At 59.7% G+C, this 17,089-nt stretch overlaps 1 protein-coding gene across 1 annotated transcript in view; it reads left to right on the top strand.

The window, feature by feature from the left end:
• Positions 1–4,340: 4,340 nt before the first annotated feature.
• Positions 4,341–17,089, top strand: part of FIBCD1 (fibrinogen C domain containing 1) — a 29,060-nt gene continuing 16,311 nt past the window's right edge. The window contains exons 1-4 of the mRNA XM_036856293.1: positions 4,341–4,360; positions 4,712–4,824; positions 13,952–14,431; positions 16,732–16,891. Of these exons, the coding sequence (XP_036712188.1) occupies positions 4,753–4,824; positions 13,952–14,431; positions 16,732–16,891 (712 nt within the window). The 5' untranslated portion in view covers positions 4,341–4,360; positions 4,712–4,752. The remainder of the gene's footprint in view (positions 4,361–4,711; positions 4,825–13,951; positions 14,432–16,731; positions 16,892–17,089) is intronic.

Below are 17,089 nucleotides of genomic sequence, written 5' to 3'. Positions count from 1 at the left end.
CAAAGGACACGCCGCAGAGATGCCACACACAGAATCCCAGTGGACTCGGGGTGCAGACCCACCGGCCCGTGCACAGCGCATCAACGCCAAAAGCTCACACACTCACACACGCACGTTCACTCCATACTAATTCTCGCCTTTGATCGCGGCCTCTAGTCTGTCATCACCACTCAGCGTTGACAAAGCAAAATAAAAAATAGAAAGAAAGAAATCCGCCCTGTCACTTGGAATGCCCCTACCCCCGCCGGGCTTGGCAGTCCCCACTCCCGCCCCTGCCTTTGTATTATGGGTTTATGTCAAGGTATGTTGGATGCTAAATTAAATGTCAGCGCACTGTACGTTTCTGGCTCCAGCCGCAGAAAATGAGGAGCTGGCATTGGAGACCATCCAGTTGTTCCTCTCCCCGTGCCTAACCGTGAGGGGTGACAAGCCCATTGAATCACTGCACAGTAGCTTTCCATGCCACGGGAAGCCAAGATAAATTTATTTTTAATGATAAATGTGACTGTCAGAGGTAAGTTGAGACAGCTTTTCAGTGAGAGTTGAGTGCCCTCGGCAGCGTGGGGCAGAGGCCGGGTGGACGAAGGGCAGAGGCCGGGTGGACGAAGGCCAGAGGTCCCAACCTCCCTGCCAGCCGGTCCCTGGGGCCCCATGAGACAAGAGCATTCAACATTCAGCCCACTTTCACTGAGCTCCACTTTCACTGGTCTCAGGCCCAGCTCTAGCCGAACAAAAGGATGGAGGCAGGGGAGAAAGGGAGATACATTCCAGCAGTGCAGAGCCCTGGGTTCAGATTCTGGCCCCATCAGTTGCTGTGTGATCTTGGCTGAGTTACTTAACCTCTCTGAGCTTCAGTTTCCTCATCTATAAAATGGGAATATTAATAACGCCCATAGGCTTTTGGTGAGGATTACATGAAATAAGATATATTGCTAATGAATGGTACACAGAACATGAAAAATGCTTCCTGAATAGTAGCTATTATTTACATCATTTTACTAAGAGCACTCTTATCCAAGTTATGTAACTTACCTTTTGGAGTCAGTTTTGTCATCCATAAAATGAAGATACCAATAGCTCTCATTTATGAGGGTGGCTGGGAGGATACCGTGTGCCTGGCACAGGGCTGAGTGTAGGGAAGATGGGCAATGGATCACAGCCAGTCAAACAGCAGTAACCTGAATGTTGTCACCCAGCATCTCTGGACACTCTTTCTCATCTCCTTGATGAGAAGGCTCTCTTCCTTTCCACCTTTCTCATGTTGGCATGTCTCGCTGCCTGCCCTGTGCCCACTCCCTGCTAAGGGGGGTGCCCTGCGTCAGGGTCCCACAGCCTTGCCCTCCTTCGGACTCTGGTAGGCACCTGACCAAGGACAGCTGTCTTTGGCCAGCTAATGACCTATGATTGATATGTCCTGGCTCCAAAGGATGAGCAGGCCGAATCACAGCCCATCTCTCTGGAATTTAAACTAAAAATCCCAGACGAGAGTTTTCTGTTGGTGGGGCCATCACACCTAGGTGGCCACAGGCAGGAAAGACAAGAACATGGGGAATCGGTGAGTCAGAGGGAGAAGGGTGAGTGGATGCACAGGGAGTGGGCAGTCGGGGCGCCGGAGCAGCCTGGGGGGTCCTGGGGTCCGGCTCCCCTGAAGTCCTGGCTGGTTCCTGGAATGCCCTGTCTTGGGCTGGCTGGAAAGCCCTGATCCCCCGCTATCCCGCTGAGCACACATGGGCTGATCCCTGGAGCTCTGTGGACACCAACTTTGTCCAGAGGAAATCAGAGGGCGGGGCACTGTCCCCTCTGTGGGGTCAGCTGCACTTTTGCTCACCTAGATCTCCTTGGGCCGCTGAACAGGGTGGCGGCCCTTCCCCTCCCCAAGACACCACCCCAAGCGTGTCAGGTGAGCACAGTGTGTAAGGCGCTGAGCAAACGCCTGCAGGCTCCTGGCAGAGCTGCGCCAGGGCTGACTGTTCTTCTGGGGGGGGGCTGAGCAGCTGCATCATCACAGAGGGGGTGATGGGGGAAGACCACGCCGACACATGCACTCACCACGGCCCCGCGGGCAGGAAAGTGAGGAATCTGTGGCCGAGCATGTGAGACAGCCTGACAGCAAACAGTGCCAGGAGGAGCCGCTAGGTGGCCCCCGCTTAGCTGTCCAACCGCCCTTCTGCAGGCCTGGGAGGCGATCCTCCAGCCAGCGTCCTCCGGTTGGCACCTGCCTGTGCAGGCTACTGTCGCTCTCCATCCTCTGCCTTTGCTTTTTGGCTTCACAAAATGCCTTCCCCCCAACATCCAGCTGTCCCCACCTTCACAGCCTGGCTCACACCCGTCCTTCTCCAGAATGCCTTCCCTGCTCACCCAGAGCAGATACCCTGAAACTCTTTTGGCCCTTAGTATCCCTCCCAACACTTAGAATCTCAGTTCAGGGTCCCCTCAGGGTGGTCTTCTGTCTGTGCATAGACACGTCTGGAATTTACATGCTCTCCCCAAACTGGAATCGATTTGCAGTCCCATCCTCATGCCTACAAACCTCACAATTCCCCCATTTAGAAGGGGGAGATTGTGAATTCTTATTCAGTGAGGAAACTGAGGCTTGGAGAAGACAGGAAATCTGCCCAAGTCATAGTGGGAAAGTTGCTCAGGTGTTTCAATGCACTCTCTCAGAACTTCACAAGAGCCCTTCTGAAGAACGTGCTGTTAACCTTTTAGCATCCATGGGGAAACTGAGGCTCAGAGGCACAGCTGCTTGCCCCAGGCCATCTGGCCAGGGCCCTGTGCTTTCCACTACACCTCTCTGCCCAAGCCTGATGGCCCACGCCGCCACCTGCCAATCCCTTTAAGCCACAGGAAAGGCCTCCGGGGAGAGATGCCATCCAGAAAGAGCTATGGGGCCAGGACTCCAACACGGGTCCCCTGACTCCCAGCTAGTGCCATGGGACCCACTCCGGGTCGCTGGGCTGCCTCCCTTGGGGCAGAGGGGGTGGGGCAGCAGGTGAGGCCGGCAGGCAGCCCTGGAAGGAAGAGGAGGCTGGGGACAAACAGCTGGCAGGTTGTGAACCCAGCTTCTGTGGGTGAATGACAGTCTGCTTAGGTGGCAAGGGGCAGGGAGTGCCCCGGACCCCCACCCCCAGGTAGTCTGCTGCATCCGTGAGGGGCCGGGAGAGGGAAGAAGATGGGGCGACAGACTGGCAGCCGGCGGGAGAGAGACGAAGATGGTGCCAGGGAACAGCGTGGCGGACCAAGGCGCCCTGGGAGCCGGGAAACAGCTCTGGGGAGAAGCGGGGGGCAGGGACTAGGGGGGTCTATTCTGAAGCTGGGGGAGCAGAGGATAAGGGGCCGCAGAGAGGGACGGGGGTGGCAGTCGGTCAGGCTCCCGAGGCGGCCCGGGGAGGGGGCGGCCCGCCAGGAATGGGGCGTCGGGTCGTGTGGGCGCCTCCCGGTCAGAAGCCACAATAGCAGCTCGTTAACAGCGCAGATTAAGGACTTTGTCAATTACCTCTGAAGGCTGCACCGGGCGGATTAAATGCTTTTAAAAGTGCTGCCGATGGAAGGGGGCGACTAAGAAGCCCCCTCCCGGCACAAATCCCTCCTCTCCCGGGCAGAGGAGGAGGCGGGGGCCGTGGCAGCGCGGGGCGCGCCCGGGAAACGCGGGCGATCGGCCGGGAGCGCGGGCAGAGCGCGGAGCGGCTCGTACTCGAGACCGCGGCGCCGGCGGCTGCCGCGGCGGCGGGGACCCCCATTCAGCCCGCGGGCCGCCTGGGCTGGGAGGCGTGGGGCCGGCTCACTGTCCGCGAGCGCCGGGACACAGGTCTACCGACTGTGGCCGAAGCGCCCCCAGAGCCGGCCTCGCGGGTCAGGGTCCGGAGGGGGCGGTCCCTGGTGGCTGGAGACTCCGGGACTGGGCGCACTGGCCCCAGGGTCCGGACTCAGACCTCGGAGACCGGCAGGGGGCGCACGCCGGCCGGCCCACACCCCAGGCCCAGCCCGGGTCTCAGGGTGAGCCCAGCGCCCTGAGGGGGCCAGGAGGAGCGCAGCGCCGCTCCCGAGACACGCCCGACGGCCCATCCCGGGCGCCCACGGGGCCCGCCCGGCGCCGCGCCCCCAGCGCACGGTGAGTTGGCGCGGGTCCGGCGCGGGAGGAAGTTTGCGAGGAGACGGCCCCAGGGGCTCTCGGGCCCCTCCGGAGCCGGCGAGGGCCGGGCTCCCCGCGGCTGTTTGCTGCCCTCCGGGCTGGGCCCTGGGTTCTGGGCCGGTCTGCCTCCTCTTTATTAGGCTTTGGGGAGGTGGAGTTTTTATCGCCGTCCGCAGTGTGTGCGTGTGTGTCAGAGGGAGACCGGAGGAGCAATAAAAGGCAAAGAGAGTACGAGACAAAAAAGACACGGAGATTGAGAAGGAGGAAGGGAGGAGGGAGGAGGGAGGAGGGAAGAGGGAGAGGAGCGCGCAGGGGGAGGCGCGGGAGCCGCGAGCGGGGACGGCGCGCAGCGCGAGCGGCGGGCAGGCGGCTGGCGGCCGGCGGCTCTCGCGCTCCCGCTCCCGCTGTCGCCCGCACACACCCGCGCACACGCCGGCAGGCACACACACTCGCACACCCGCACACGCACGCCCGCTGGCCCGGGCCGCCCCGGCGCTGGGCACCGAGGCGGGAAGCCGGCGAGCAGAACGCGCCCCTCGTCCGAGCCCGCGCCCACGTCGGCGCCTTTGCGCTCCGCAGCGGCGCACCTCGCCCGGCGTCCCCGCCAGTCCTGCCGGAAGATGGTCAACGACCGGTGGAAGACCGTGGGCGGCGCTTCCCAACTTGAGGACCGGCCGCGCGACAAACCGCAGGTACGCGCGGCCCGGATCGTGGGGACATGGGGCGGTGGGCGAGGCGGTGGCCGCTCTGGCCGGGGGGCTGGGCACCCGGGCGGGAGTTTGGGGCGTACCCCCGTGAGGCTCGACAGGCCCGGGTTGGGGCGGGCACCCTCCTCTCCTCCTCCTCCATAGGAGGCTTGAACTTGGGGTTCGGGCTGCGGATGGGGGCGGCACCCCTGCAGAAGCCCCGTTGTTCCACAACGGACTCAGGTGCCCATCTGCGCAGAGGCAGTAGGGGACCTATGGAGTTTACAGTGTCACCGGCCCTTAAGTGTGAGTCTCCGTTTCCTCACCTCTACAATGGGCATCTGAACCACTTACTAAGTATTCACCCTGGGAACCCCCTGTGCTAGGCGCCTGGCATATGCCCCCTCACCCCCATCTCCTCTGAATCCTCACACTTTAGCCAGCCTACCCCCCCACCCCATACAGTAGAGAATCAATAAATATTTGCCTCATGTAAGAACACTGGATATTGCGATTCTCCAGCTTTAAGACAAGGAAAGTAAGACTCAGCGAGGGTTGCTTCTGCCAGAGGCTATGCAACTCTGCTGGGATTTGAACCTGGACCCTTGGGCTCCAGGTCTGTTCATTCCACCCTTCCTGCTGCCTCTTCAGGGGCAGTGGAGGGTGCCCAGGGCTGTGCCCTGGAAGGGGGTGAGGGCAGAGCTCCAGGGCTGGCCAGAGAGGGGGCTGGAGATGGGAAGCTGAGTGGAGGGGCAGCCCTGAGGCTGCCCCAGGCTGGGCTGCCAAGGGAGTGGTGCAGGCAGGCGAGATGAGGAGTCCGCTCGGCAAGGAGAGGAAATAATGGAGCTGCCCGTTTTAAATTTCAAATTTCTCCCAGACAGATGTCATTGGGGAAGGAACAGTTCTTGTTTGCAGTGGCAGGAAGGGGGTGGCAGGGGCGGGCCTTGGCGGCCCCTCACTCTCAGGAGCGGCAGCCTGCGCGTTCTGTCTGGAGTGACACTGCCGTGGCATGCCTCCACACTCTGCAAAGCCCTTTCCCAACCGTCTGCACAATCTCACTTTCTGCAGCAGCCTGGGGGCTAGGCAGGGATGCACATGCCCACGTCACAGGGGGATGGTGGCTCAGAGAGGTCGAGGCATGCACCCAAGTCACACAGCATGTTAGCAGGAGAGCAAAGATTCAAAGGCAGGTCTGACCCCAAGCCTCTCCCAATGCCTTCCCGGGCTGGGCTATTCCTCTGTTAAATCAGGTGCACACCCAAGCCAGCCCCAGACGAAAAGTCCTCTCCTGCTGGGCTCTGACTTTCTCCCAGCTTACCAAGAGCAGTCTTACCTCCTCGACTTGTTCAAGCCATCTCCAACCTGGCCCACTCTCCCTTCCCGTTAGTTTCCTTACAGGTACTGGTTGCTTGTCATCTTGTCATTTGCCAGCCTCTGGTCCCACACCAGACTGCCCATTTCCAAACCTTTCCTGTCTCATCTTCCCCCAAACACACACACACACACACACACACACACACACACACACACACACTTCACTCAGGAAAACCCTACATATACTTCAAAACCTACTCAGATGCCACCTCCTCCAGGAAGCCCTCCCTGATGCCTGGTGGCTCTGCCTTGAAGTCCCAGCAGCATTTAGCTTGTGCTGCTCAGCTGCCTTTATCTCTCCCTGCCATGTTCCCTAGCCTTGAGTCCCTATTCCATCAGGAGCTCCCAGTGGACATGCACTCCTTCTGGGCCCCCATCCTGGGGTCTCCCCCTGAGTCCAGTCTCCTGTCCTTCCATGCAGCTCAGGTTGGGAGCTGAGGGATATTTGCTGAATTGAACTGCATGAAGCCCTGCCAGGAGGAACTGTGGGAGAGGAGCCAGCAAGTGCTGATGTGTCTCAAGGGGAAGTGGCTTCTGGGGGATCTATTTGAAATGTGGCTTTAAGGCCTCCTGGGCAGGCCCCAGCCCCTCCGCTGCTTCCTGGAAAATATATTCCAGCTGACACCAGGCCAGAGCCCAGCTGTCTGCCCTTTGGCATTGGAGGCTGCTGAGGGCTTGTGGTCCTAGAGGCCTGGGCCAATATCAAGCACGACTTCCCCACTCCACTCCTTTGGTGATCCAGCATATAGACAGGCTGTCCTATGCCAGCTCCAGGCTTGCCTGAAGCTTCAGATACGAGACAAGGCCTTTCCTGTGCCCACTGTTGGAAGAGAGAACCTCACCTGCCCTGGTTCCCTTGGGCCCGGCCTTCTCTCCTCCTTTGCTTCTCCAATAGTTTCATCTTGACTATTGACATGCTGCGTGACTCTGGGTAAGTTACCCCCCGCCCCCAAGTCTGGGCTTTACCATCTGCAAAATGGGAAGAGCAATCCCTGCTTCCTCCTCACTTCACAAGGGCTGTTAACGAGGGCCGAGTGAAATACCGGTGTGCTTTGCAAACTGTAAAGCACTGTGCACCCTTGAGGAGGGTCGTTCTCAAAGCAGCCTGTCCCTTTTTACAGGCTGTCAGTGTCCCGGTCTCCCCTTTGCCCACCAGGGAAAGCAACTTGACCACCCAGTTCCCTCCAGAAGGGCCTGGCTGAGGTTCTTTAACAGGACACTTCCTCCAGAAAAGATGCCAATGCCACACTCTGAGTGCCAGCTGGGTTCATTTGCAGATCTCTCCTTTCTTAGTCAAACCACCCTGGGAGGTTGGCGGCAGAACGATCAACCCATTTGACAGATGAGGAAACTGAGGCTAAGAGAGCCACAGCCAGGACTTGAACCTGGGTCCTCCAGGGTGGCGGATGAGCTTTACTGGGAAGATGCAGGGAGAGAGGCTGGCTGCCCTTGGCTCAGCCCACTCAGGCACATTACGTAATTCCCAAGGAGAGGGCTCCAGCGCACAGTGCGTGGTCCCAGGTCATGCGTAGCACCCACTGCCATTGAAGGGCCTGCATCCAAACAGTGTTGCTGTTTCAGGGACAGCCTCGGGCCGGCTCTGTCCCAGGCCTGTCTGGCCTCAGCTCCTCATTTGCTGGGTGACGTTGGACAAGGTGCCAACTTCGTTAGAACTTCCCTTCTCCCCTTGCAGAATGAAGGTGCTCTCACAGCCTTAGGGCAGGAGATTACGGTGGAATATTTGCCAGGAGTTTGGAGTTGCTCAGATAAAAGGATCTAGAAATAGACATGATTCTCCTAGTCTTGGAGTGTGGGGCAGGAAGTCACCCTGTAACCTTCTCCCCCTGTTGCGGGGAGGGGAGGGCTTTTTTCTGAGCAGTCCCTGAGTCAAGCCACTCCACAGGGAGGTCGACCTCTGAACTATCCCAGGCCATGTCTCCTGATATTTTCAAAACTTTGAAAAACATTCCAGAAAGGGAAAAAAAATTCTCATTGGGAAGTTCTTCTTGATGTCTAACCTAAACCCTGCTGCATTTAATTCACTCAGTGACTATTTATAGAGTCCCTACCTCATCTAGGAGATGTAGCTGTGAACCTGTGCCTCGGGAGCTTAGAGTCTCATGGGAGGAACAAACTCACATCGTGGGATTATTACAAACCACGATGGGCACTATAAAGAAAACAATACACGCCTCTGTTGTCTTGTTGCTTGGGGTTTGGGTTGAGGTCACTGTGCCTGGGTTGAGAGAGAAGGAGGGTGAATTAAGTGAAGAACAGGGGCTACAAGTCAAGGAGTCCTTCCTTCTCCTTCTATTTCCTGGGCCCCTCCTCTGGCCACGGGCTGCCCCATGGAGCTCCCCCGCTAGCCCAGTGGTGTGGCTGTGATGGGGAGGCCAGGAGGCCAGGGGAGGCCAGGGGTGGGAGTGCAGAGACCACTTCCCCGGGGAGGTGATGCTTAAGCTGAACAGCATTTGCCAAATCTGTGCTCCAGGGACACCAAGGTGTGTTGGGGGAAATGACAGAAGCCAGGCAGGTGGACAGAACCACCAGGCGGAGGCTGGAGGAGGGCAGCAGTAGCTGAGGCTGGTATGGGGGAGGGGGGGTGGGACCTGCTCCTGGGCCTCCGCAGCCCTGGAGGGGTCTGAGCACGAGTGTCCTGGGCTCTTTGCTATCAGGAGCGTCCCTGGCCACCGGGTGGGGAATTGGTTGGCAGGGCCGGGCGGAGGCAGGGAGGCTAACGGGGAGATGGTTGTGGTGATGTAGAAGCAGATGACGGGGCTTTGACCAGGGCAGGGCTGGGGGCACGGGGACAGAGGGGACCAGGGCATTAGAGGAGGTGGAGTGGACAGAGCCAGGGGCTGGCTGAGTGCGGGGGGTGAGGGAGGGGAGCCCGGGGAGGTTTTGGCGGGGGCGGCTGGTGAGGCTGGTGCCACCCCGGGTGGGAATCTCAGGAGGGCTCAGGTTTGGGGTGGAGCGAGCCTGGTTTGGGGCTCTGTGGGCTGGAGGCCTGGAGCTGTGGGGGGTGGGGAGGGTGAGCAAGACCCTCACAGGAAACATCTGGAGACCCTCCCTCATCTGAAACGGACCGGAGCTGAGTGCTGTCTGGGGAGTGACAGAGCCTGGGGGGCTTGGAGCCTCCGGGAGGGGGTGGATGTGAGCGGCTCCCACACCCTTCTCTTTGTCCCCTAGAACACCTCTGGCCATTCCCCCCGGGGCCTTCCCGGTGGCCTGAGGCTTCAGATGGTCCTCAGCATAGGTCACATTAAGAGGCAGGACAGGGCTTCCCTGGTGGTGCAGTGGTTAGGAATCCGCCTGCCAAGGCAGGGGACACGGGTTCGAGCCCTGGTCCAAAATTAAATACATAAAAATAAATGAATTTATGTAAAAAAAAAAAAAAAAAAAGAGGCAGGACAGGGCACTCTTCCTCAGGGCGCATAGAACAAGCCAGTGAGCCCTCTTCCCACGCCTTTGGGACCCCAGAATTTTGAGCAGAACATCCGGCTCCTCATTTCAAGGGGTCTCTGGGATCCCCCTTCTGCCAGGGTCAGGGGATCGGAGTCCAGCCCAGGTCAGGAGTCATTTGCCTGGCCGTGGGAGCAGACGTGGGCTCCGGGGGAGAGGCGAGGAAGACTCCCCCAGGGGCTCTAGGCTGGGCAGGGGCTGGGCTGCCCGCCCCCTGCACGATCCGTGAGCCCACGTGCAGCTCTGAGTCCCTGCTGGGCCCAGAGCACGCACCACGGCCCCCTTGGTTTCCCCAATCCAAAGCCGCACAGCGTGTTTCTGCCACGATGAACAGCTGTGCTGCCGGTGGCCGGGGTGTGCCTAGGAGATGGGGGGCTGGGAGCAGCCTAGCCTGGCCTCCCCCAGGGGGGGAGACTTTCTTCTTCCCACTTTGGTACAAGGAGTGTAGTCTCAGCCTACCCAGGGGACCACGACCCAGCTCCCTTAAAAAACAAGGAAGAAAAGGGGGTGCGGGATGGGCGGAGCACGGTGGCCGTGAGCCCCTTCCTCCAGAGCTCTCCTGTCCTCCGCCAGACCCCGTGGCCACCTCTGGAGGCGGGGGACTCAGAGGAGGCAGCTGGGATGGACGCCACCCCTCAACCGAGGCAGCTCTGGGGCTTCCTGCCCCCCACCTCCCCTGGCACGAGCCCATCTTGTCCTCCCCTTGGCTGGGACTTCCCGGGCAGCCTTGGACCGTGGGCCGGCACTGGGGGTCACACAGGGGACAAAGCCACATCCCTCCAGCCGGGAGCTCACACAGGTGTTTAATGCCAGCAGTGGGTCTCAGACCCTGGTTCCTCTGAGGCCCACCGCCTGGGATACCTTCCCCATCTCCAGGCACCTTGGCCCTGAGAGGCGGGGGCCCTGTGTGCCTCCTCCCGCCTCCCGCAGATCCCAGGGGTGTGGGCACCCACCCCGCCCCAGCCAAGGGCTGATGAGTAAGCGCCAGACCCCCGCACGCTCTGCTGGGCTGCTCACGCTCGAAGCCCCCCCTTATCATCTCGGGCAGATTTCTTTGCAAGGCACGTAAGCGGCAGCCTATAAAAGCGAACAGCACTTCATGTTTAAGGTGATCTCTGAAGACTAATTCTCCTCTGCTGAGTGGCCTGTTTCATCTCCAGGCTCGTCGTCCCCCTGCCCCTCAGGGGACACCTTGTAGCCTTCTCCAGCCCCTCCCCTCCTTTGCGCCCTCTGTCTTCCCGCCAGGGACCAAGGGTCTGGGTGGAAGCGGATGCCGAGAGGGCTGGGGTCCTGGGACACAGGAGGGACGAGGCTGGCCACTCTGCCTTGCCAGCTGGGGACCTTAATGCTCTTCAGTGGAGGATGTCGCTCAGAGCTGCTCGGGGCAAGGTGTCTCCCAGCGGACTCCGGGAGGGGCCTGACAGGGACTTACTTGCTGACACAGGGTTTGTCTCTCAAACCCCAGTCACACTTCTGGCAGAGGCAGGAATGGGGTCAGATGGCTCAGCAAGCAGCCTCGGCACAGATGGGCGATTCCAGAGTCACCCGGGCCTGGGTTCAAATGCTGGCTCTACCGCTTGCCTCCCGTGTGACCTTGGGCAAGGGTCTTCTCTCTCTGAGCCTCAGTTTTCCCATCTGCAAAATGAATCCAACCACAGCAGGGGGGTGTTGGAGGTTTCAGTGGCAGGAACACAGTACGCACTCAAGGATTAGCGGTGATAAGGCAGTGCCTGCCCCGTGTGGAACGTGTTGACCCGCAGTGACAGGGATGGGGTGGCCTGGAGGTGGCCTTCATTCTCTGCCAGGCCATCCCAGGTGGGCACAGGGCTCAGCGTGGAGGTCATGGCCTCTGCCCTGCCAAGCACTGTAGGTCCCAGGGCCTTTGCTTCCTCCCCAAGCCAACCACGGAGAAATGACCTAGTCCATCTGCTTGTCCCTCCATCAAGCCAACAACCAGCTGCTCTGTGCCTTTTGTGGGGTGGAGGGGCTCGTGGTCCAGGGCAGGTTTCCTGGACATGGGCATTGCGGGCCCCCAAGTCCCAGATTTCCTTGTATCCACAGCTTTCATCAAATTCCCAAGGGGATCCGTGCCCCGAAAGAGGGTAAGTATCATAGTTCACAGGACATGAGTTCCCTCAGGGCAGGGCTGGGATGATTTTCCCTGATTGTCCTCCTCAGGAACTGGCTTGGAGCCTGACTCATGGGGACACCGAGGAATAGTGAACGGGTGTTTGAGTGAATGAATGAAGTCAAAGGTGATGACTGTATTGGTAAATGCCACCGTGGGGGGAGAGAGGGCTGTGGGAACACAGAGGGAGAGCCCCACCCATACCGGGAGGAGGGCTGGGGAAACAGTCCAGGAAGGCTTCCTGGAAGAGGTGACATCCAGCTGAGCCCTGAAGGAAGAGATCAAGTTTAGGCCGGTGGAAGAGAAGCAGAGGAAGTGGATGCCTCGGGCTGAGGGAGCAGCCTGTGCAGAGCTGACGGAGGGGAGCTGACACCTTAGGGTCTGGCTGGAGTAAATCCCCGTAGGTGTGGGGAGCCCAGGATGGATGTGCCCCCGGGGCCTGGGCAGGGGTGGAGAGGGGAGGGGTGGAGTGTTGAATCCCATCACTGCAGCGACAGGCTAAGGAATCCTCTCTCTCATCTTGCCAACAATACAGACCCCTGCCCTCATCCTCCTCTGGTGCCAAGTAGGAGATTCAGGAGTTACTTGTAGAATTTGAATTTATGGAAAAGAAGCTGTTTGCTCTACCATATTTTCTCATAGTAAAACGCAGGATGTAAGAGGCTATTTCATATATCACCAAGAAAGAAAGGAAAGTTGTCAATTACAATTGTAAGATTCCCCCCAAACATCGGAGATGTTAAAATATGAAGGGAAAAAAATAAAACAGAGAAGGTACATCCTAGCATCAATGACACAGAAGTAGCACTTTGGGTGGAAAATAAAAAACCCAACACCTCCAGATGCTCTGTGCACATTGATCATGAGATAATAAAAGCCGCTAATATTTATTGCATAAACACAGCATGACAGGCACGGCTCCAAGTGCTTTAATATACTAACCCATTCAAAGATGCGTCTCGGATTCAGAAAGTTGAAAATGTGGGGAAATTCAGTGGTAGGAGATGCCTGGCCCTGGGAGGAGGCAGGAGGCTGAGGGTCCAGTCTGAGCTCTGCTTCTAACCTGCTGTGTGACTGTGGGCAAGTCCCAGGCCCTCTCTGGGCCTCAGTTTCCCCGTGTGTCAAATGCTCAGTGATGGCTTTGCAAGCTCCCTTTGGGCCAGGTGTGATTCGGTCCAGCGAGTCTGGAATTGCTATACATCATGGTGCCTCCTTTAATTACAAGCTGCATTGGGTTCCAGCTTCCTTTGTTCTTAGTCCCTACTGGGTCTGGGGGGTGGAGGGGGTGCTTTGTGAAGAGGTGGGGGGGAGGAGGAGGAAGGAGAGGAAAGGGGGAGGGGAGATGCTCAGGTGGCCACCCTCTGCCTGGGGACTCGTGGCAGCCTTGTGCGCCTGCAACGGCCTCAGGACTCGGGATGTGGGTGCTCTGGGTTGAAAGGGACCTTCAGTGACGGGCGCCCATGACCCCAAGGCGCTGATTCCGCTGAGACAGCGCGATGATTTGTAGCATCGCTGCTGTCACCGTTACAGCTCTCTCCCTGAGTTTGCACAGCGGGCACCGGCATATGGGGTGGGCATGTCATTATTGCCCCCATTTTACAGATGAGGACAACAAGGCTCAGGGGGGTGAAGTCCCTCACCCAAGGTCACCCCACAGGAAATGACAGCTTGGGGACCTGAGTCCAGCCCGTCTGGCTGCAGAGTGGGAGTCTCCACCTCCCGCCCTTACCAGACCCAGGAGGGCTCCACGTGGGGAGATGTGCCTACCCAAGGCAGGCCACATGGGCCAGGGCAGGGGCAGCGGGGGAAAGGTGCCTCTCTCTCCATCGGTCTCCCCAGCTCTGCCTCTGTTTCTCTTGTCATCCTCTCCATCTTTGTCTCCCTACAACTTTCGCTCTCTCCATCTTGCTATCTTTGGTGTGTTCCTCTCTCTGTCTCCCCTCTGGGACTCTGTTTCTCATCTCCGTGTGACTCCCTTCCCCCATCCCCAAGAAAGGGACCCTCTGAGCCTCGTCCCGGCCTCACAAAGGCCAGAGGCCCCGTCCTAGGGCTGCCTGGGCCCTCCTCACCGGGCAGAGCTGGAGGCCCCGGCCTGCCCCTGATGCTGCCCCCTCTTTCTCCTGTCTGTCCCTCTGTCTCTGTGTCCACGTGCCTCGGGCTGGCCCACAGCGGCCGAGCTGCACTTACGCGCTGTGCACTGTGCTGCTGTCCCTGGCCGTGCTGCTGGCCGTGGCCGTCACCGGCGCCGTGCTCTTCCTGAACCACGCCCATGCGCCGGGCACGGCGCCCCCGCCCATCGTCAGCACCGGGCCAGCCGGTGCCAACAGCGCCCTGGTCACCGTGGACAGGGCCGACGGCTCGCGCCTCAACATCCTCATCGACCCACGCTGCCCTGACCTCGCCGACGGCTTCGCCCGCCTGGAGGGCGCCCAGGCCTCCGTGCTGCAGGCGCTGAGCCAGCGCCAGCCTGAGCCGCGGCTGGCGGGGGAACAGGAGCGGGAGCTGCTGGACACCTTGGCTGACCAGCTCCCCCGGCTGCTGACCCGGGCCTCGGAGCTGCAGGCGGAGTGCGTGGGGCTGCGGAAGGGGCACAGCACGCTGGGCCAGGGGCTCAGCGCCCTGCAGAGCGAGCAGGGCCGCTTCATCCAGGTAAGGGTGGGCTCTGCGCCTCGGGGTCTGGGCAGGGGTTGGGGGAGGCGGGGGCGGGGCTGCCAGTGAAGCACAGTGAAGGCTCCACCAGGTACCAGCTGTGGGACCTTGGGCATGTCAGGTGCCCTCCCTGGGCTGGGCCTCCTCACCTGTAACACAGGGATAGCACAGTCCATACCTGATAGGATGCTGGAGCTCGTGGCTGTACAGGGCTCGGCTGGCGTATGGCACGTGAGAGGGGCTGTCTGCACATCAGCACCTCTTTTATTATGATGGTGGAAATTGTTTGTAAACTGAAGTTTCAGCCCATGGGGGACCGCCACTGAAAATCTTTTTTTGGGTCCACACCGGGTGTTAATAAGCACTGTGCAGCACAATAGCCCTAGGAGGTGGGGATCATTACCCCATTCTACGGAGTGACAGACTGAGGCTCGGCGGGGCGAAGTGCTTTGTTTAAACTCAAACAACTGAGAAGTGCCGGAAGCAGCAACTCCGATTTCATTGCCTCTAAAAGCTGCCAATTCCTCTTTAATGCATCTGTGCGGCTCAGCGAGCAGGGACTGACTTTCCCCATTAATTCGGGGCATGTTTATATGTACATTTTCAACTTTAATCATTTGCTGGTTTAAACTGAGGTCTTCCTTGCCCGTTAGCAAGAGCCAGCCGTGCCTGAGTTTCTCGAGCGTGTCTGTGTTGTCACAGAAGGATGGGCAGTACTGATTCGACTTAACCAATGCACCCGGTGATCTTTGCTGCCCACACCCTGCAGGGTGGCCCCCTGCCCCTGCTCCCTGGGGCGGCCTGCATCCCTCTGCAGGGCTCCCCCAACAGGGCCTGTCTACTGGACCCTGCAATAGAGCCCAGGGAGAAACCCACCACCCTGCCCCGATGCTCCCTCCGCCCGTCTCAGAGCCTCTCCCCAAGGCCTCAGCCCCACTGAATCATCTGCTCAGTAGAGGAGAAACTGACAGGGCAACTAAAAGCTTTGCAGGGCCTCTGCTTCCAGACAAGTCGAGAATCATATTTTGTAAACTGCCGGCACTGTATATTTCTGTTTTCCTTCTTCGAACGAGCTATTATTATCTGGCAAGTGACAGATTCAGTGTGTAAAGACCCAGCATGCTTCCACGCTCACTGGCTGCAGTCTGCCCGTGACCCTGTCTCCCCTCCTCATGGTCCCATAGCGTTCCTTTCCTGCCAGGCAGCCCGGGGGACCGCTCCTTCTGGGCCTCAGTTTCCCCATTTGTAACAAGCGGATGACGCCTCAAGCCCTCCTTCCTGGCAACACTGTGGGGGGCAGGTGAAGGGGTGGACACCAGAGGGCCCTGGAAAGTCCAAGCCATGGGGCATGGGTGGGAGTGCAGTCCCCAGGGCCCCACCTGTACAGTGCAGACCCGTCACCCCTGCCTTCACAGCCTCGCTGGGGGGGTCAGAAGAGACGGTGGGTGAAGGTGTTTTGTAACCTGGAAGATGCCTTGCAGTGAGGTGGGCACCCAGGTACTGAGTACTGAGTGCCTGCTGTGGGCCCCACGCTGTGCTGGGTACTCTCCACGTTGTCACCGGTCCCCGTAGCACTTGGGCCAGGGAGGCCAGGTTAGCCCCGTTTTGAGGCTTGGCTAATCACTCACCCGCAGCTGTGTAACTGGCCAGTGGGTGAGTTGGGGTTTTGAACATCAGGGCCTCCTTTAGTCAGCTCACTTGGGCTGAAGGCACAGAAATGGATGAAGAACAGGGCCTGGGGGCAGCGGGGGCACAGGTGTCTGCTGAAGCCACTCTGTCTCCTCCCACCTGAGCCCCTGCCCTCTGAGCACTGGGGCTGAGACAGCCTCGGATGGGGGCCAGAGTAGGGCAGGGGCTGCCATCCCACCAGGAGCCCACCTCCACCTTTGGGACGGCTGAGTGCCCACCAGAGCCCCTGCCACCCTGGCACTCCACCCACCCCGGTGCTCCACCCACCCAGAGCTCCACCAAACCCTATGCTCCCCACTTCTGGAGCCCCACCCACCTGGAACTCCACCCACCGCTGTGCTCCACCCACCCGGAGCTCCACCAAACCCTGTGCTCCACCCTCCCGGAGCCCCACCCTCCCAGAGCCCCACCCCACCCAGAGCTCCACCTACCCTGGAGCTCCACCCACCCCTGTGCTCCACCCACCCGGAGCTCCACCAAACCCTGTGGTCCACCATCCCGGAGCCCCACCCATCCAGAGCTCCACCAAACCCTGTGCTCCACCCACCTGGAGCTCCACCCACCCCGGCGCTCCACCCAGCCGGAGCTCCACCGAACCCTGTGCTCCACAGCTTCTCTCCGAGAGCCAAGGCCACATGGCTCACCTAGTGAACTCCGTCAGTGACGTCCTGGACGCCTTGCAGAGGGACCGAGGGCTGGGGCGGCCCCACGTCAAGGCTGACCTTCAGAGGGCGCCTGCCAGGGGATCGCGGCCCCGGGGCTGCGCCAATGGTGAGTGGGGTAGGGGCTGCCTTCCTTGGGTGACCTGGGTACCCAGGTTCGTCCCCACATTGTCCCCCACCTGCCCCACTAACAAGGAAACACTGCTGCTGTTTGCTGAGGACTTCCTGCTGCTGGGCAGCACTGAGCGCCCTACCCACACCCTCCTGTTGACCCCTCTCCCAGCCTGATGAGGTGGAGCTCAATGTA

Source organism: Balaenoptera musculus, chromosome 6 (genome assembly GCF_009873245.2).
Source record: "Balaenoptera musculus isolate JJ_BM4_2016_0621 chromosome 6, mBalMus1.pri.v3, whole genome shotgun sequence".
Taxonomy (NCBI): Eukaryota; Metazoa; Chordata; class Mammalia; order Artiodactyla; family Balaenopteridae; genus Balaenoptera; species Balaenoptera musculus.
Note: the sequence above shows the minus strand (reverse complement) of the source record. Positions and strands in the feature narration are given on the sequence as shown.